This window comes from Sander vitreus, chromosome 11, assembly GCF_031162955.1.
Source record: "Sander vitreus isolate 19-12246 chromosome 11, sanVit1, whole genome shotgun sequence".
NCBI classification, from domain to species: Eukaryota; Metazoa; Chordata; class Actinopteri; order Perciformes; family Percidae; genus Sander; species Sander vitreus.
In genome coordinates, this window is record NC_135865.1 from 9,862,967 (window position 1) to 9,883,784 (window position 20,818).

The 20,818-nt window shown below is 39.7% G+C and overlaps 1 protein-coding gene across 1 annotated transcript in view; it reads right to left on the reverse strand.

The window, feature by feature from the left end:
* thsd7ba (thrombospondin, type I, domain containing 7Ba) overlaps window positions 1–20,818 on the reverse strand; it is a 171,992-nt gene continuing 151,174 nt past the window's right edge. Inside the window, exons 19-30 of the mRNA XM_078262875.1 lie at window positions 20,642–20,798; window positions 17,408–17,552; window positions 16,738–16,853; window positions 15,178–15,295; window positions 13,461–13,606; window positions 12,364–12,532; window positions 8,767–8,940; window positions 6,406–6,501; window positions 5,253–5,335; window positions 4,199–4,394; window positions 3,773–3,860; window positions 1–3,480 (exon numbers count right to left, since the gene is read on the reverse strand). Of these exons, the coding sequence (XP_078119001.1) occupies window positions 3,399–3,480; window positions 3,773–3,860; window positions 4,199–4,394; window positions 5,253–5,335; window positions 6,406–6,501; window positions 8,767–8,940; window positions 12,364–12,532; window positions 13,461–13,606; window positions 15,178–15,295; window positions 16,738–16,853; window positions 17,408–17,552; window positions 20,642–20,798 (1,570 nt within the window). The 3' untranslated portion in view covers window positions 1–3,398. The remainder of the gene's footprint in view (window positions 3,481–3,772; window positions 3,861–4,198; window positions 4,395–5,252; window positions 5,336–6,405; window positions 6,502–8,766; window positions 8,941–12,363; window positions 12,533–13,460; window positions 13,607–15,177; window positions 15,296–16,737; window positions 16,854–17,407; window positions 17,553–20,641; window positions 20,799–20,818) is intronic.

A 20,818-nucleotide genomic window follows, 5' to 3' on the forward strand; every position in this document is an offset into this window, starting at 1 on the left:
ATGGTTCCACAATTTATTTGCATTTTCGTCCAGCTCTCCATGTACACACAATAGTAACACAAATTGCATGGCACTGTAAACAATGAGTGAACATACTTTTAGATTTTCTTGGATAAAACCCAATATGTCAGAAGTTGGCTGTGCTTTGTTTTATAATGGAAATGTGCCCAGCTAATTTAGTTGATTCTGTTATCTAGAGATTATCAATATCTCACAACTGGATTTCACATTGACCTAACATTTACCAAATGTCCCTTTGTTGGCCAAATATTAGTGTAGAAACACTGCCTGAAAGAAACAACTCTAAAATGTTTGGCAACTTGTAAAACAGAATCTTTGCAAGGCCACTCGGAGCACTTTCTGCCAAAATGGATCAAGCATGCTTACATACAATCAGCTGTGTAAATACAATTATTACAACATGTAACAACTGTATTTGTACAACCACTATGATTATAGAGTTACTGGTAAAATACATTCAGAAGGAGGTCAGATAATACAAGACCAAGTCTTGTGTGTCTTCAGTTTGTGGAGGCAGAAAGAGAAACAGCGTAAACTCTGGTCAGTGCCAAAACCACCAAGTTTAAGCAACTTAATTCTCCACTGGGTCGTATGAATAATGCACTGAAGGCTCCATGACTAAATGATACTAAATGTAAGCGTTTATGGTCCACTGAAGGATCCATAACTAAATGATACTAAATGTAAGCGTTTATGGTCCACTGAAGTATCCGTGACTAAATGATACTAAATGTAAGCGTTTATGGTCCACTAAGATGTTTTACAAATGTAGACCTGTGGAGACGCATGAACCTGGAGCAAATCCACATTGAAATCAAATCCAGAAAGTGGGGATGGATCGGTCATACACTTAGGAAGGACCCGAGGAACATAGCAAGACAAGCTCTGGACTACAATCCCCAAGGTAAGAGGAAGCTAGGGAGACCTAAATCCAACTGGAGGCGGTCCACGCTTGATGAACTGACCAAGACGGGGACCTCCTGGCAAGAAGTAAAGACCTTAGCGCAGAGGAGAGTGAGGTGGAGATCCATGGTGGACACCCTATGCTCCCAAGGGGGCCAAGAGGATTAAATGAAAAAAAAAAAATGAAGATGCTTTAATAAGATTGTGGATGCCTTATACTGTCAGTGGAAATCTGAAACAATTCCAGGGCCGAATAAAAGAAAAGTCAGTGACACTTTCTATGAGGGCATTCATAGGGAACTATAAAACATTTAAAATGCTTCATTACTACACATAATGCTTTCTTATGCACTATATCAACAGTCATAAAACATTATAGATGATATATATATATAATGATATATATAATGAATTATAAGTTCAAGTGTCTTATTGATGCTCTAGACTGATGGGGCTTAAAATACATTATGACTATTATCACCTATACATACCAACTATCAAATGTAGTTAGGACTCATAGTGTGCTATAATAGTCCATGCAGTGTCATAAGTTATCATTGTATGTGTTAAGTAAAGTAAAGTTCATATTGATGCATCTATAGTAATGCATGCTTCATCATAACATTTCATTGTTGGTGGTAAGTAAAGTGTAATGCATTTGCATGCAGTGGTTATTATGTAAGACACCAAAATGTTAATAAACCATGCAGGGAAATTTCAAGTAAAATGTGTCTGTGTTAGGAATGCAACATTAAGTTATAAAACCTATATGATATATTCAAAGTAAGAAAAACACAAAATACATTTTGTCAATTTTTGTTGATGTTGATTGTTTGTTAGAACACTCCAACTTTTCATCCATAATGAAAATAAAGCTTTACAAAATGTAAATGTAATCTTTTTCTTACTTTCAATATATCATGAAGGTTCCCTTCCCAAAGCAGACAAATGTTATTTGTGATTCTCTGCATTTTGGCGACTTACATAACGACTTATGATGCAGCATAGATTATTTAAAAAAATGTAAATGCATTATAATTCACTATGCCCCCATGACACACTATAGATGTGGTCTTCATAGAAAGTGTTACCGAAAAGTCATTGTTTTTGTGCATGAGCTAGAGAAATAGAAATGAGAGATGACCTAATTAATTTGTGCTCACACATATTTGGTATTTGCTGTCATGTTTTGAGCCCTGTCTTTGTGGTCCAAAAACTGAAATAAAAGAGGAAGCAAAGAACACAATGTTGTCAAAAACGTGTAGCTCGTCTTGCTCTGTCAAATGACTTTGAAAATGGATGTAATACATTGAAATAAATGGTGTAAACAAATGTATGACATCCTTGTGAAAAGTAAAGCATTTTTGCTCTAAGAATACACTGTGTGTGATACTGCTGATAATTCACCATCTCCATTCTTGTATTTGTTTTGGTAATCAGTGCTTTCTTGCTTGCATGATTTGATGTAAAAGTGTGTGTGAGGTATGATCTTCATCATGCTGGCATTTGATAATTAGCATTAAAAGGTCTGTGTGTGTTGTTTGCTGTTAATTCTTGACCATGTTGACCAACAACACAGTCTGCCATGTGTCAGGAACAAAAAAAATCCACAATTTCGAGAAGTCTTATGAGAATCAGGGAGGAGAAAAATTACTGTATCATTGTTTTAGCCTGCTTTTGGTCTCCACATATACACAACATATGGCATCATCAACAAAACACAATCTGACAGCAACAACTTGCATTACAATTAAAACACTAGAAAAGTCATTTGAAAGGAAAAACAAACAAAAGTGAATCAGCACTAATGTAGTGCATAGAGCATCTTGTTTATTCTCAGAAATTCAAAAAAAGGCTGTTAAGCCAAAAGGCGTGTGACATTTTCTTTTTACAAAGATCCAGCACTGGAAAGACAAAGTCAAATGCCAAATGTTTTGTTGTTGCGTTTTTGAATGGTATGAGTGACTGCTGACTCAAGATGTTTTGTCTCCCTCACCACTCAAATACGAGACAAATAATCAGGTGGTCCCTCTGATTTTTAACACAATAAAACGCAAAAATCCATTTAGTCTTTGCCTTTTAGGAGTCCTTGTGACTTGTGGGTTGCAAACAGTGCTTCAACTGTGCGTTCACATTGCAAGCAGTTAAAAAAAGAAACTAGAGGTCCATTTATTTCCTATGTCTAGAGACCTTTTATCTCATTTCCACCATATTTGGCTTTTGTTCCTCTTCCTAGGGGAGGAAAGTTGACTGAAGCCATAATTATGGGCTACATTGCCCTTCAGCAGCAAATCAGGTTTGATCGTCGCTATCCACTGCATTTTTGTAATACAATTGGCACTACAGCAAATAGTCACCCAAGCTCAAACTGGCCAACAATCAGTGGTATGTGATGGACGTGCTTGCTAACAATCTGAACGCAGTCAAGAGTCTGTCCGAGGCCGAGCGCGTCCTTTCGAGGTATAGCAGCCTGGTTACATGTCCATGTCACCATCGTAGGCCAGGGTCAAGGGCTTCTGCGGTGGAGAAGACGTCTTAGTGGTTTTGGATGGCTTACTGAAAGAAATAGACAACAAAAAGTGTATCTGATTTAGCAGCAACCCAACTTGTTTTCATTCTTAACAAATAATTCCATTATCTGAAAGCAGCTGCACACAGCAGACAAAATACTGTTAGGAATATAACTCTTGACAGGGTTTTTTTTTCTCAAAGAAAAGCAGATGATTAGGAATTAGCTTTGCTTCTCCGTGTGTTCCGTCTGTTCTCACCTACAATGTGTGCGGCCTACAATAGCGCTTTTGGTCTTAAAAATGTGAGGAATCTGTTAAGAAAGCAATATAGTACATACCAGACCAGGAATGATAATGCAATAACGAAGAGTATTAAGATGAATCCAACAGCAGTCACGGCATAAACCCACAGCTTTACTCTTCCATCTGTGCAATCAAAAAGGAGTTTTAATACAAAGTTTTGAATATATTTACGTCTACATCTTTTGTCTGGTGATCTTTAGAACTTTTTTTCTCGCATTTTAGAATAAAGAAGTGTGTGCATGTTTCCAACATACTGCAGAGGAGCAACTAGAATTTCTTGACATTTTTATGGTCCACTAAGCTTTTTTTTATTTATTTTTTACAGCATTTAATGATGAGGCATTGATCTACAGTGGATTCCACCCCCAGCCAGTGATTCTAGAGCTACAAAGGCAGGTTCAAAGACACGAATGATCTCAGGCACATTGGTCGAGCTGTAAAGATTATTTCCATTTCAGTACCTGGGCCAACAGGTCGTAATGTCCACTCGCTGAAGAGGTCCTGAGCCTGAGACGGCCCTGGTTTTAATCTTCCAGAATTGGTTTTCACATCAGCTTTCTTGTTGTTATCCACCCCTGGGGTTCTGGTGCAGTAGTCCAAGAAGCCATGTGTGGTCATCACCTCAGTGTAACCCTTCTCACACCCACACACTCCGCTCTGCATTGGACGGAGAACATCACTTACAGTCAACACAAGACGACTGCGATCGTTACTTTCCCACTGATGCAAAACACTGCTGACAAACCACTCTGCCATGTTTAGGGACTACTCTGCTTTACTCGACTCTCTTAAAACAATTTCTGCTAGTGACGCAGGTTGATTTATCCAAATCCTGACATTAAACTGTGCTCCTCAGGGGGTAGATTACACCAGCACTTCCAAGATTTAAACACTGATGAAATTAAGCCCCAGCCAGGCAAAAACACACGCACGCACGCACGCACGCACGCACGCACGCACGCACGCACGCACACACACACACACACACACACACACACACACACACACACACACACACACACACACACACACACACACACACACACACACAGGAACCAAATGCAATACACCAGATCACAGCATTGTACACTCTACTTTTGACACATTGTTAAGATATTTCATCTGCGTTAAGCATTTAAAATTCTATTAAATAAGATCACATGTCAAATGCTTCCTAAATAAATCAGTGACACTGTTTTGCATTTCTTAAGTGCAGTTACATGAAGGGTACTCTAAGGGGCAGTAAAACGTCAAGTTTAGGCTATTCTATGTCATTTTCATAGGTGCTTGTGTGCAATTTCCCCCCAATCTATGTGGAGTCTAACTGAGACTGAGCCCACACTCATTGGTATTAATGTAATTATGCTTTAAATATCTGTTCTTGACAATTAGAAATGGCATCTGTCAAAATCCATTTAACTCATTACCTAGAACGTGGTAGCAGGTGGAAGCAGCAAAAAACACAGTGAGAATTACACAGATCACAGCTGCCTGATCAAAGTACAGTGATCTTACCGGTGTGCAGTGAGAGAAGGGTTTAGTGCACGCGGGATGGCAGTGTCTGACTGTGGTCGGCCTTTTCTGTGGGAAACAACCCCCTGGAGGAAGAGACAACAGGTTCTTATTTCTGTTCCTTTAGCCATTGATCACTAAATAAATGTACTGTCACACCTGATTAATGGGCTCAGTTGCCTATCAAGGTCCTTGATCAATCTGTGAACATTTTAATTCCAACATGGAAAATTGAATGTCAAAATATCAAAGAGTAATGCCTGGGCTCTTGCCTTCTCTGCAGAAGGAGGTTATTTCTCCTGGGCTCATATTTGCCAGAAACACTTCCTTACAGCGATAAGATCACATTCACCCACTATTTACAGCACATCAAACTCGCCGAAAGCTTTCGTTCCCACAACGCTATTACCTTTGTTCTCTTTCTCTACGCCTGCTTTTCTTCCCACAAACACAAATGCATGATTATATTTATATGGATTGAAAGCCTCCCAGCTCAGAGTCTGGCTTATTGATTACTTATGTTAAGAGGGAGAGGAGAAATCAATGGTGGCTGCACTGAGTATAGGCAGATCAAATAAGGTGTTAAATTCAACTAGAACACTATGCTAAAACTATTCTTTGTGTGTGTGTGTGTGTGTGTGCGTGCGCGGGTGTGTTAGAGATAGAAAGTACAGAGTGCATAACCCATATAAAGTGTAATGCTATTGTAAACTGAGATTAACTATTGTGAATACATCACATCCGTTTTTGTATCCTACCTTCTCACTTGCTTTCAAACGTTTCAATTATCTCCTGAACCAACAAGGAAATCCATTGTAAACCACCTGCTACAACCACCTCTGCCAAAATTACCAGTGTGACAGCTTTCTCAAATGAATTAAAGAAAATTCACTTACTGTCATGGCAATGCTTACAAATTCCTTTTTGAGCAATCAAACAATCTGATATTGTAGCACATATTCATGTGATCCAGACTGAATTTAAAAAAATGAGACCCCAAGCAGCTTTTTGCTGCATGAACAGATTCAGTTCAGTGCAGGGGGAACAAACACAGAACTGCCAGATATACAGTACATAGATATTCATATTTCATATTAAGAATGTGTGTTCTTACGAGCTTCTGCACAACGCCACAAGACACGGCAACTATACTCACCTGTGACATTGACACCATCTGAGCGCTGACACCACACTGCTCTCTCATTGTTGCTCCATCCTCCAGTCCTCCACTGGTAACTGTGGCATTTCCCCCCTGTAGCAATGGCAGAGAGGAAGAGACGATGCTCATTAGCAGTTTGTATTGGGCATCCCGCCCTGTCGTCAGGCTCCCATGGACATTACTAACCACCACCTTATATTATAAAGTAAGATATTTATGTATTATGTTTGTAGTGAAAGGAAAAGGGCACAAAAAAGAAGTGAGCTACAAGATGGAGGCATATTTGGAGGAAATGAGATGGTAGAACTCGGTTGGAAATGAAAAACACCTCTTATCTTCTAAAAGGAAGGCTCTTATTTACCTGGGGGGGAAGACAAGAAGGAAGAGAAGAATAGCCAAAGACACCTGAGCCTGATTTTATGTATTAAAAAATATATAGCCACACATGCAGTGTTGAATTTTATAGCAAGATTACAAATAGAACAAACACAGCAGGAACGGCCTTTAAACACAGTATCTTTTAGATGAAAGTCATACATTTAGCTACACAGGTGTGCAGTATTATAATGAATGCCAACATGACAATTACCATTATACATGCATCTTTACAAGAAGCTAATTAATGAGGGAAAAAGGGTGTTGGCCTAAATAGGTGCCGCAATCAAAAATAGTACAATGAATGAAACAAACACAAAATGGATGTTAAAAATTAAAACTGCAGTAGAGATTCAAAAACAATCAATACATACAGTACTTCCCTGTGTAATACACTCATCCCTCTTCGGTCAGTTAGTTATTAGATGCCTCTATCTTTCATCAAAATTGGATAGGTGGTGTAGCACCCATGACCTTTCTACTGTATGTTCAAATACTGACACTTTAATGGTAGCCTTTTAACCGTATTTATAATTTTTAAGTGCTAACCTGTGACACAGCTTCAATTATGACTTTGCCATTACAATCACTGCCATTTACAGCAGGGCTGGCTATTTAAAAAACACTTCACCTTTTACCTCAGTACAGACAGGTGTATAGTTATTGAATCCAAAAGAAGCCTCAAATCCATAATATCTGTTAAGAGCTGTGGCAGTGTGTGGGTTGATGAGTGTTATGTCAAGGTGCAAATACTCCCCTTATGAATTTCCAAGGTAATAGTGCCCCATTACCATTGATTGTAAAAATAATGGAAGTAGCAGAGGTGACGTTACCCATTGGTTTGTGGACCGCCGTTTTAAAGCCTTTGAGTTTGGCAATTTGGCCGTCGCCATCTTGGTTTTTAAGCCGGACGTGACGATTTTTGGACGAGAGGGTTGAGCTGGTGAAGATGACTAAAGAGTGAAAGCTACAGAGTTTTCTATAGGTGGATGCAAGTCACTGGGCGGAGTTTTGCCAGCAAGTAAAAAAGGACCTCCGGGTACTGGTGCCTTTTATCTGCATGTACAACAGTACACAGAAAACTGGCAAACTTACCCTTAACTTACCAGCTAACGCTAGCCAGCTAGCTTGGTTGGCAGGGTGCTACCGACAAGGAACAAGACATTTTTAGGCGACCAAAATGCACCTGAACAATCCCGGAAATGAAACATCATCGATATAGAGAAAGGTCAACAGGATGGAATAGAAATTCTTCTGTGGCCCTCATTAGTAGAATTCAAGTATAGTGAACGTTTATTAGGAGACAATTTCCACTTCACTGATCCATCTAAGGGATCAGCTTTCGTATTTAAATATCCAAAGCTTCTCCCCTAATTGGTTGTCCATTTATAGAGAGAATAAAGGCCAACTTAAAACCAATTAAAACCTTGTTTTTGCTGACCTCCAGTGGTTGGGGTTCTCCCCCATAGCTGCAGTGATGTAGAAGTGTACTCGGGGCGTGTCCAGTACACAGCTGGGTGTGGTAACAGGTGTAAAAGCCTTGAGACGGGAAAGGGTTGGTGAAACAATATGTTTCACCTTGGTGTTGAGTTACCTTTTGAACCGTATTAACAGATAGATTTTTCGGTCTACTTAGGGTCAGTTAACTAACGTGTTTGGAAACAATTTCTAATTTACACATCAAGCACACACAAAGCCGCATTAACATTAATTTGTAGTTTCTGTCCACTCTCCTTTTAGCTGTTTTTGGACACCCCAAACTCCTGAGGAAAATATTTGGCTCTTTAGCAGATAAATGCTCCACTACATTCAGCAGGTAGTCATTCGCTTTGTATGTCTGCTGTTTGGTGCTGAGCAAGTAGCGTATCGTGGGTTCTTAAGAGCTTTCAAATAAAGTTGTGTTAAGATGACTCTCATCACAATATATTACAATATATAAGGTTTTCCGACATACAGTATGTATATACATGGTTTCCTCAGTACCTTTACAGGGCTGGGTCTCAAAGACTTGATGTGGGCAGCTGCCCTGGTTCTCCATGACCTGAATGATCACAGCTCGAGAGCGAGCTTGGCGACCGGTGGTTTCAAAACTCCGCCCCTCCAGGCAGGTCAGCTGGCAAGAGCTCCAAGACGACCACACAGTCAAATGGCAGTCTCCTGAGGGCAGAAAGAGACAGAAAAACATCACTGATAGGCACAACTTCATCAATAACACTGTCAGACTTTCCTTTCTGATACTTGAGGGTGGTTTATATTCAGCTTGCCAACACTATTTCAGGGAACATTTTATTGGCTCCCCTACAAGCTCCATGAACATTTAGAAGAAATCGGAAGCAACTTCAGCACACATCTGCAGCTGATAATGCACCAAATGCATAAAAACAAATTACTCAGACAGCCCAATGGGTATTCAGAAGTAATAGACCAACCAGAGTTATAAATTATACAATACAAGCTATAACTGTGAGTCCAACTGTATAGGCAACAACCAATACTGAAATGTGTCTCTGAGGAGAAGCAAAACATATTTGATTTGGGAAATGTTTAAGTGGATAATGGTTGATGTAATGTGTGAGTTTACAAATAATACACCAACACTTTCATTTCTATGTAATCTTAACCTTGATAGGGTCAGCTTGTAGTGATAATATCACACTCTGCCACAGCTCCTTAGCCAGAAGAACCCTCTGATTCTCTGCCCTGAATGCCCATTAGTGACTGTCTGTGTGGATTGACGCATTCATTATCTTTCATCTTTATACAGATCCACTCCATCAGCCCTTCTCTCATGCTGCTATGCCTGTGGAAACATGCTGTGGCTAAAGCTGCAGGATGCAGCAACACACACACACACACACACACACACACACACACACACACACACACACACACACACACACACACACACACACATACTGTACATCACATACATGTTGATAACCCCTCCCCTGGCCCCCACACTGTGCCTGCCACCTTCACACCAACAGACACACAAATACACACACATCTGCTCCAGCCATTAAACACTTCTGATCCTGAGCCAAGGCTCGCAGCAAAGGCGGGATGAGTGATGAATCAGGGCGAGGATCAGAAGAGAGTGAGAGACAGATGAGCAAAAGCAAGCACTGCAGGACGTTATATTACGGTATAGCAAAAGCTTCCAAGAGCCTTGCCTGGCCAGAGCCATGACAAAGGAGATCAGAGATGTCTTTTTGATCAGATGATAACGATTGTGTTTCTCTTTGAAAAAGGACAAAAAAATCTGATACAATATGTTATTTATGTAGCTGGCTTGAACGCCAACTTAATGTGCCGAAGAACCATAAAGCTTCATTATAGATTTTTTTAGTGTGGAAAGCCAGACAAGTGACAAGTGAAGCAGGTCATCGCTGCCAGCTGGCCAGCAGCTCCCTTGCTTATGGCAAACGCTACATTCACACTGAGGCCCAGAAATGGATAATAAAAAAAACACCAGTCGGCATCATGGGATATCTGTCAACTAAGATCTGCTGGCTTCTTGTTGCTGTGGTGATTTTTATAATGGTAAGATAGACCAAATACAATTGAAAAACCATGGCAATGCCATGGGTCTCTAATGTCCTTGTCAAAAGTATTAATTAAAAGCACTGTGTGACAGAAGACTGTGTTTTTAGGTTACATTTTATTTTTGTCTATATGTTGGAAGGTCCTCATCAAGCCTGAATTAGGCATTACATGGTTCATTGTCTACTTAAACAATGGAGGAGACTGTGGCTGCGGCTGTACAGTGCTGTACTGCTAAATAGATTTAAGCACACGGACATGCAGGACCATTCATTTACATTTTATGTGCAATCTCTGTGTAATTAGCAGCTGATTTACTTAGTAATTATTGACCAGGACAGAGGATCCAAGGAAATTATGCAGTTTAGTGGTGTAATTTGTCTAGGATCGAAACACCTGTGACAGGCAAATCAAGTCCCAATTAAACAACATATGTTACTATAAAATTTGAAACACTAACATAAAGCTGAATAAAGCCACGAGGCACAAATACAATGTTGATGGCAGAGAAATATAATAAGTTGCTGCAGGGATATTTTAAGATAGTATAGTGATGTTAGAAATTACATAAAGACATGTATGTATGTATGTATGTATATATATATATATATATATATACATATATATATATATATATACACACATATACATATATATATACATATACATATATATATATATATACATATACATACATATATATATATATATATATATATCCATTTTTTTATTTTATTTTAAATTGTATGTCTACTGCAATCACATGGGAAAAGTAACTACATTTACATATTGTGAATCGTTTTTTTAATCTAGAATCGTTTTTGAATCGAAAATCGATTTTGAATCAAATCTTGAGCCTAAAAATCGATATCGAATCGAATTGTGACATTTTCTGAATCATGCACACCTAGTATGTATGTATGTATGTATGTCTGTATGTATGTATGTTGAGCTGACATTGGAATATTATAAAGGGCATAATGCTAAAGTAAGTGATCTACTGTAGTACTTTAAATTCTGTGTCAGTACTTCTTAGTGTTTTCCACCCACACATTGCCTTAATGTTTTCATGCAGCTTTGCTAAATTATATGCTTTAACACATCTCCTGTAGCTTTTATAACACAGACATATAATAGTCATAATCAACAGCCAATCAATTTAGACTGGTTGTCATTGTCTAATTAAATGGCAAATTAAATGAGTTTGTATTTATTTGATGGCATATGAGACAAATCTTCTTATTTTTAAGATGATGGGCCAATTGTTTCCCTTTAGATTTTGATTCAGGAACTCGAAGTAAACATGATTTGCTTTTGTGGAGCCTGTTGGATCTTAGTTCCTTTTACAGGTGTCAAATAAAGTAGTGTAACATTGTGATGAGGTTCATGACTTCAGTAGCTTCAGATTTGGCTTCTAGAGGGACAACATACAGTCCATCATTTTCATGTTGCCCCACCAGTTAGCACAGGATGATTTTTCACTCTTTATATATTTCTGGGTTGTTACATTATGTGGTGTAAGAAATCATTAGCGTACTTCATTGTAAAACCTGTCTCACTTTTAGTTACTCAGTATTGACTTTTGTAGCATTGACGCTTTTAGGAACTGTATTAAGAAAACATGATCTTTCTTCTATCCAAGTTGACATTGTGGTTTTATCCCCCCACACGTTGTTATTGCAAGTGTTTGACCAGATAATGTGGGGCTAAAAGGGTCATTAGTTAGTTAATGTATGACTTTTATTGATTTTGCAATCATTATTTAGCAGCTGAAAATGTCAACCAATTGGGAGAGGGGACAGTGTAATTCAAAAACAAGATTATTGATTATGAAGTAACCCAGGTCAAATAATTAATGGCGTTATGAATCCAAAATGATGATAGTAATAAATAATTCATGCTATTGTGTAGTTTTGCTCTATTTAAGCTGATTAGGAAATAATAATGTACTGTATTTTTCATGCAATTACATCAATAATAACACCACATACATCGATACATTTGATGTTAATCCAGTATATTTGAATGCAGCTTTACCTGGGCAGGGGACGAAGCAGGGCTGCTCCATCTCCTGTTGGATATGCTGCCTCAGTTTGTCTCCACAAAGTTCCTCGTCCACTGGCTGCGGAGGAGACTCAGGCCAGTTGCCCCTATTGACGACACATGACAGGCTCCTTCTCCGAAGCCCCTCACCACACTCTGCACCCTGCACATACAAATGTGATCGTTGTAAGATTTACCAACAGATGTTTCCTTACCATCATTTTTCTACAGAAGTTCTATTTGACTTGTTTGGATATGAGGTACATTTTGCAAAGAAATGCTGTGATCTACTGTAGTACTTTCTATTCTGTGTCAGTACTTCTTAGTGTTCTCCACCCACCCACTGCCTTAATGTTTTCATGCAGTTGAGTCACCAGTCCAACAATACGGACTGGTGATTCAAAATAATGAGAAAGAGAATTGTGTGTTGCTCTTCTGTAACTTCAGAAATACTAATAACTGGTTCACACTGGTCTCTATGGAATATCTACTATATAACTTAATAGACCTATTTTTTTTCCAATCTTTGTGAAAATATCACACATATTTTGTCTACCATCCTTGGGATGTTGAGGAGAACATACCATTTTCTGGGTTGTAACACTTGTCTGCTTAACTTAACTTTCACATTTTAAGAGGTTTAAGGTGCCCTGTGGAATTTCACGTCAACAAAGTTTGTGCTTACATTCAGTGGTACTCACCAAGACACAGTGTGTGTATTTTTGAAGTCTAACAATGTGTTGAATGCATTTCCTTCTTTGAAAATGTTTAAAACTAGCATTGTTTACATTCATGTTTACTTGACCGCAGTCTTCTTTCCCCCCCCCCGCGCATTATTTGTTTTACCGCCACCTGTAAGTCAGTGAAATATTGTAAAACAGTTGACTGAAATGCGTACAAGGTTCCATCCAAAACATTACTCCAACAACTGAGTCAGAGCAAAACTGACGATTACAAAAACCCAAAACTTTTTTGTTTGTTTTTTGCAGTGGGCACTGGGCACCCTTGGTAAGTACATGATGACTTTATATGCTTTATATGGAGGAAGAACATTGTAACCTCCAAACAACCATTTACAGTGCATGCCATACCTCGACAGTGCATGGGGACCAGTCGCTCAGCATCCACGTATAGCAAGGCCTTATGGGACATGGCTTGATCTGGGTGAGCTGGTTGGGACAGGGCCGACCTTCCTCATTAGCCTCCTGCAGAATTCTCCGGGTGCGCAGAAACTGACCTGCAGAACATCAAGGCCGACACACCGTTGGGAAGAACAAATAGAGCAGAGGAGGTGTACGAACTACAGTGTAACTGTATGAATAGAGCTCTCATGTTGAATGGTCTTGTTGAATGGTCTTTTTGCCTTTTATGTATGAATCTTATGCATAGTGACATTCAGGGCCAACAAAAATTCAAAACTCTGTGAATAAAGAACAAAAACACTATAGGATTCATGGGATACAGCTACATGTGAGTCAGGGTGAGATAAATGCAACCTAAGGCACACTTAAACTACAGTTAAAAAATGAGTGGCTGAAATGAATAATGATATGAATGATGATATGAATGATGATCCTGCGCCTTCTCTTTAGAAAATGTTTCATTGTGACAGAGAGGAATAAGCAACATACATCTGTGTCCTCGTGCCACTTTATAATCAGATCTAATACTTTCCTACTCAAGTGTTTTGTTCAAGTGAGCCATTAAGAATGGCTGGAAGGGAAAGTTTGGGAAATGGCAACAGTAAAAAAAAGGATTGGCCACAGAGAGGGTTTGCTATGCTGTAACAATTCAGTGTCTGGGTCCTGTGAGGTTCGGTAAAGGCATGGCCTCCATCAGCCATCCAGTTAAGACAGAAGCTGTGTGTTTGTGTTATGCCAGGGGAGATGCTGAGCTCTGTGTGCCCCAGGCAGACACAGCAAAAGGACGTTCAGCTCCGCCATCTCAAAAATCAAACCAAAACATTAGCGCTCCCATGGCATCCTGACAGAACAAGATCCTTGCGTCGTCTGACACAGATACGATGCAAAACCCCCATCAAGACTGACAGATGTGTTTCCCAATGTGTGATGAATGAACAGAAAGTGGCAGGAACAGAGTAACAGCAACATTGACAGAGCAGAGAGAGACAGAGTGTTGTAAGTGTGTAAGTGTGAGCTTATTGGAATGAAAACGACAACTTAAAATGAAAAGATACTGTTGTGTCTGCCTAATTAAGAGAATAACAAGTTTTCTCTCTAGGGGCCCAAGAAACAATGTATGCATCCAGGTTAAATCATTAACTTTTGTATATTGCATGAGGTTATAACATGGCTTTCTCAAAGTGATAACGAGCATGCCACAGGTTTGTGATTACTAATTGCATTTTTGAAATCATGTAGACAAAGGGTATATATTTTATTTAGGAACACTGAATCATTTATGACGTCCATAAAGATGAGCTGTATAAAATTTAGTTTAAATGAACTTGCTTGCTGTTCTTATAATCTGACCTCATAAAGCAAAGTTGCCCGTGTTAATTAAGAAAAATGGGCTTCATACAGAATGATAAGTGGGAATATTAATGTATACATCATTGAAAAAAAAAAAAAAACTCAGCACACTGTTTCTCTGTATAATAAGGCTTTGAATTACACATACTCTTAAATATTTTAAAACATTTAAATGTATTCATGCACAATTCAACATCTTGGTGAATCCCTGAGTAGAAGAAATAATGAGGCGCTGCACATGTGGCTGACTCTGTGTCTGTTTATCAGGTTGGTGTTCCCATTGGTTTGAGTTAAGTTTGTTTGCACATTTGTTTACCTTGGTTACCACAGGTGTGCGAACATTCCGCCCACGGCGACCATTCAGAGAGCATACAGCTGACAGGACAGTCAACCATGCAGCTCTCTGATAGCCTGTACTTGTTGATCAGCCCAAACTGTAGAAAACAAGAGCAGAGCTGTGAGGAGGGCTAGCTAATTATTTCCACTAACAAGAAAAAGGAAGCGCCCAAATTTCCATATTTTAAATAGGCTGCAGTTCATTTCAGGACAGTAGAGATGTCCTGCTTCAAATGTTATTGAGATACATTCTTTAAAGTTTTATTGAGGGAATCACATTGTTAATGTACATTATACTCAACACGGTCTCACGGCAGTTCGTGAAATTGTCACGTTATTTTTAATCTATTGATGCGTGTACACGGACACGTTCATCTAGTCTTTTTTGTGGTGGTCAACACGAAATGGGAAGCATCAAGAACGGGAAAGGAAACGTCACACGCGGGAGACGGCTGCGGTCTCTGGGGGACGCACGACAACAACGGGACCGTTGTGTTTAGGAAAAGAAGAACGGGGAAAGGAACCGTCACACGCTGGAGACGGACGCGGTCTCTGGTCTCTCTGGGAAGCGTGACAACAACGGGACGGTTGTGTTTAGGAAAAGAACAACGGGGAAATGAATCGTCACACGCGGAACACGATCCCCAGTCTCCGGGGTGAAAGTCCTGTGTTGTTTGACCCATCGACCACCCCAACCAACCTCTCTGCGCGGCTTTTCATGCTACTCGCTACCGTAGTCGTGCTGTGATCACGAAAGATGCTTCCCATTGAACTACATTAGTTTAAAATTCGGGCTCACCACCACGAAAGAAAAGACATAAACGTGTCCGTGTACACGAATCAATAGATTAAATAACGTGACCATTTCACGAACTGTTACACGCAACACAGCGGCAACAGCATCACAGCCATCATCCCCATAAAACTCACTTCACTCAATAGTGTAATATGATTCTGGATATACCAGACATTAACTGCAGGTTGTGCAACAAGACTGATATCCAGTTTGCAACCCACCATTGTTATTGAATTTACAGTAACTTGCAGCATCTTCAACACCACCATCTATCTTTGCACAATTAAGTCAAAGCAATGAAATGAAGTTGTATTTGGCTTGGTGACAAACTGCTGAGTGAGACATAAAGGTGTTAGGAGATTAGACACAACCTTTTCACTAAAACAAATAGGACAACTGGGCTTTCAATAATGTATAAGCCAGTCGGAACAGAAGAGGAAGTGGAGTGATGCAGCATTAATCAATACTTCATACTCCCCTATCAATGAAGCACAATATTCCAACGTTCTCTGTAATTTGGCACACTTCACTTATTATTCGCTCATCCCCATCTGCATTGGTTAAAATTTCCAACATTATACTTCTAAAATGCCTGCTCATATCTCCCTATGCATAGTGACAAAACATTTACACAATAACTGTATGACTGTCAAACATGATTTTTCATTAACTATAACTGTACAGTCATAATTTTAAACTGCGGTGTGCCATTATGAACTTATGGTCTGACTACGCTGTAATTACCTGCTCGCACTTCTGCAACGCCACAATCTTGCCATCACTGCGAATACAGTCCACGAGACGCAGCCGTGAACCGTGACCACAGATGGCATTTTCACTCAGCTGGCATGTACTCCAGTCTGCAACACACACACACACACACACACACACACACACACACACACACACACACACACACACACACACACACACACACACATTACATTGTATTTAGCTGACGGTTTTATCCAAAGGGCCTTCCAATAAGTGCATTCAACCATGAAGTTCCAAACTCAGAACAGCAAGAATCACATAGCAGAAGAAGTACAATAGCTTCAAATAAGCCAAAATACAAAGTGCCATATGTAAGTGCAACATGTAAGTGCAATTTTCTTTTTTATAACCATCATCTTCTTAGCCAAGGTGCAGTCAGAAGAGGCGTGTTTTTAGCCTGTGGGGGAAGACTTTCAGCTGTCCTGACATCAATGGGGAGCTCGCTCCACCATTTAGGAGCCAGCACAGAAAAACTTGGTTTGGTTGAGTGATTAGGTGTCCCTTGCAGTGAGGGAGCAGCAAGCAGATTGGCCGATGCAGAGCGAAGTGGACGGGATATCTGGGATACCCCTACATTAGTCTCACTAGTTTGTCTCAGCTCATTTATTCTAGCTCGGACCTGATGTGCAGATCGTCCTACCTGACACAGTGTAGTGGTAGGAAAAGCAGGTGCTGTTGAGGACGCAGGGCTCTGACTGGACTAGTTCTGGGCAGGCCGAGTTTTCTGAGGCTGGGAGGCGGAGGATGTGTCTGCTTCTGTTCCTTGCTGTTCCTTGGTCACATTGCTGCACAACAATGACAGCATCAACAAAAAACATGTCATTGTCAAGCATGCAGGTTTATTTTCAGAGATGAGGGGGATGGCATGTAGCAGATTGGATTCGAGGGGTCCTTCCGCTAGCCAAAGAAACTGAAATTAAAATTCGAGCTGCAGTTGTTGCTCTTACAAAATACATTTTTAGTTTTTGAAAAAGGTCTATTTATGATATAAAAGTACTGTGATCATTGTTTCTTCATGACCCACTTGAACCATTTAAATTACCACACATAAATACAAAATATCAATTAAGTGACATCAAAACTTGAATGTTACATATTTAGGAAAACCATTGCAATTTGTAAATTAGGCCTTTACTTTCCACCCTGTCCAAGCACACTTTAAGCCTCTTCTGGCAGGAAAAAACTAAAGGCAATTACAAGCCACCTAAAATCTGTATAGCAACATTTATGCTAAATCCAACTTGAAAAATAAATATGAAGACCCAAGCCTCATTATGCCTCTTTTGCCAGCGAAACCCTAACCCTTTTTACATAATTATGTTTTACATGCAATGTAAAATTAGTCTCTGGCGGCAAGTTTCACTGTGATAACCTGGTGTAATTGGCCAACAACCCGGAAGTGGTGTTTTAAATCCAGTCTTACTGTGTGTCATGGTGGGCATGGAACGATAAATTAAGTAATCTAGCTCTCTAGAATTATTTTAAATAACTTACTCATCAATAATGTTTTTTCCACCTTTATCAACCCATTTCTGCTCTTGAAAATACAAAAAAGGCTTTGGATAAAAGCGTCAGCTAAATGACATGTAATAATAATGTAAATAAATAAGTATTTTTTTCTTTTAAAATGACACATTATCTATACAGCTATGATGTATTATATTATACTTATGATATAGCATATACTGTATAATAATTATGACAAAGTGTCCTAGATTTATGTACTGAAGCTCCAGTCAACTAGCCTAGAAATCTAGACGCACCCTAGCGGCAGCAAATGTAATTTGCAGCCAGGGTCAGTCTAGCAACTCTCCGTTGGCTTGCGAGCTGGAAAAACCTAATTCTGGTCAGGCCAATCACATTGTGTATAGAGTTTGTGGGCGGGCTTAACATAAGGACGGCAGAGTTGCGACGGTTCAGCAAAGGAAAATGTGGAGGAACTGTCAGCTCTGAGGGAAGAGGTAAGATTCTACTGATAAAGGTCTTTGCGTTGAGCTGCATTTGTCCTTCTGCACCTGACGTATCACGCCATGCACCTCAATCACTGTCAGCTCCTAATGAGGGACCTTTGAGTGAGGCTCATGAATCAACTGCAGTCATTTTGCCCCTAATGTTTCCACACAACCATGCACATGCAGATCCTTTCATCTGCATGCTCAACTGCGCCGTTAGCTGTTGACAGATTAAAAACAGAACTATTTTTTTTGTGCATAACTATTGAACATACTGCCTCACATTTTCACTCTGCCTCTGTCACACACCCATACAGGGGATTGGGGATTCTTTGCCAATGTGGAACCGATCCTGCAATCCTGACCTCAGTTAAAATAAATTTGTGTTTATAGACTAGTAGAAAACACTGAGTAAAATGAACAAAATAAGAAGTTGGCAATACTAAACCCAAGGAATCTGGGCAATACAAATGGAGTAGATCTTCAGATACATTGGATAGTTTAGTGGCTCCACCACTTTGCTTGTTTGTCCTGTGCTCCACCCTCTCCTTCAGCAAAACCCAAGAGTTGACAATTAAATGTTTCCCCCCTTAGGGAGCTACAGTATGGCCTCTGGACTTGAAAGTATTGATTCACATCCTGACCATTTCATCAGTGGTTAAGTGTTTCTTCTTTCAGAATTTGTCCCGATATTTTTTTACTCGGAAATCTATGAGGAAAAAACCCAGGTACACAAACAAGTATTTTCCCATTTTTAGCCCTACAATTTAAGCACTAGTTACTATATTGCCTAATATTTTCCAAAACACATAGTGGTGTTGATAAATGCTGAATGTGTTTTCCTGCCTTACAGGTCAGGGTGGGCCAATTGTTTCCTGTTTATTTCAGTTCCGTTTGAAATCTATGACGTAATCCTGAAGCCACTGAGTTGTTCACAAATGGATAACTGTTTCCTAAAATCAACTCCATGAAAATCATAGAATTCATGAAAAAATACAACCATCCACTTTTGGCAGCCAGGTTGGGGAATAACATTACAAAAGTCTAATTGCAATGTACCTAAAAGAGTCGATAAACTGTGTACTCAAAGTGTATCCTATAAGCATGATGTTAACACAAAACTTTAATGCCGTTTGTGCTTCGCCATAAAGACTGCTCTGGGTATATTCTCGATACTATGTGATTTTATTCTGTCTTGGAGCTAAACATAATCCCCCATAATTGCATTTTTATTGACACAGTTGGCTTCAACTAAAACAAGGCTATGGGTAAGGAACATCATTGGCCATTATGCCATTGTGAATGTATGTGGACAGTGTGGGGGACTGTCACAGGGTTATTAACCAGGATGCTTTCCTTCATCACTGTGCCACCCTCGGACCCCACAACACTGCTGATCTCATCACAATCCTGAACACACTGCACACCATCCTCATTCCAACTGAGTACAGGAATGGCCCAGAGCTATACAAATATCTCCAATTACAGTGGACTAGCATATTTACACTAAGTACCCCTGTTGTACACTAACGCTATCCATTTGCAAAGACAATTTCTCCTTCCAGGACATCAGGAAGTAAGATGTGTCTTTTTAAGATCTCCATCTTTCATCAGTGTCAGTCAGATGTCAAGACAGGTGAGGGTGAGACATGATTGTCTTGGAGAAGAATGACAATAGGCCAATATCAAGACTGATTCAGTGACTGGGCTTTCTGTTTGAAAACACGGTGGGTTCATACTGTGCTGTTATTTAAAAAAACTGAAAAGCCTCTATTCAATATCTCTCATTGCCAATGGCTTATCTAGCCATTTCACCCAAATGTTTGCATATATGCTGTTGATTATGGACAAATAAATAATCCCACTTGGCACACGACCTGTCAACCAACCAAGAAAATGGTCACTAGATTATTGCTTCTTACCAGGGGGCAGTTGCTCCAAGGTCCCCAGGATGCCACAACACAGTCGTTGGGGCAGGCCAGAAAGCAGACCTGGGCTCTGGGTGGCATTTCCTCCGGATCACACAGACTGTCTCCCAACGTGCTGTTCTCCCCACTCGCTGTTTCCTGCTTCACACACCTAGCAGAGGAACAGATGCA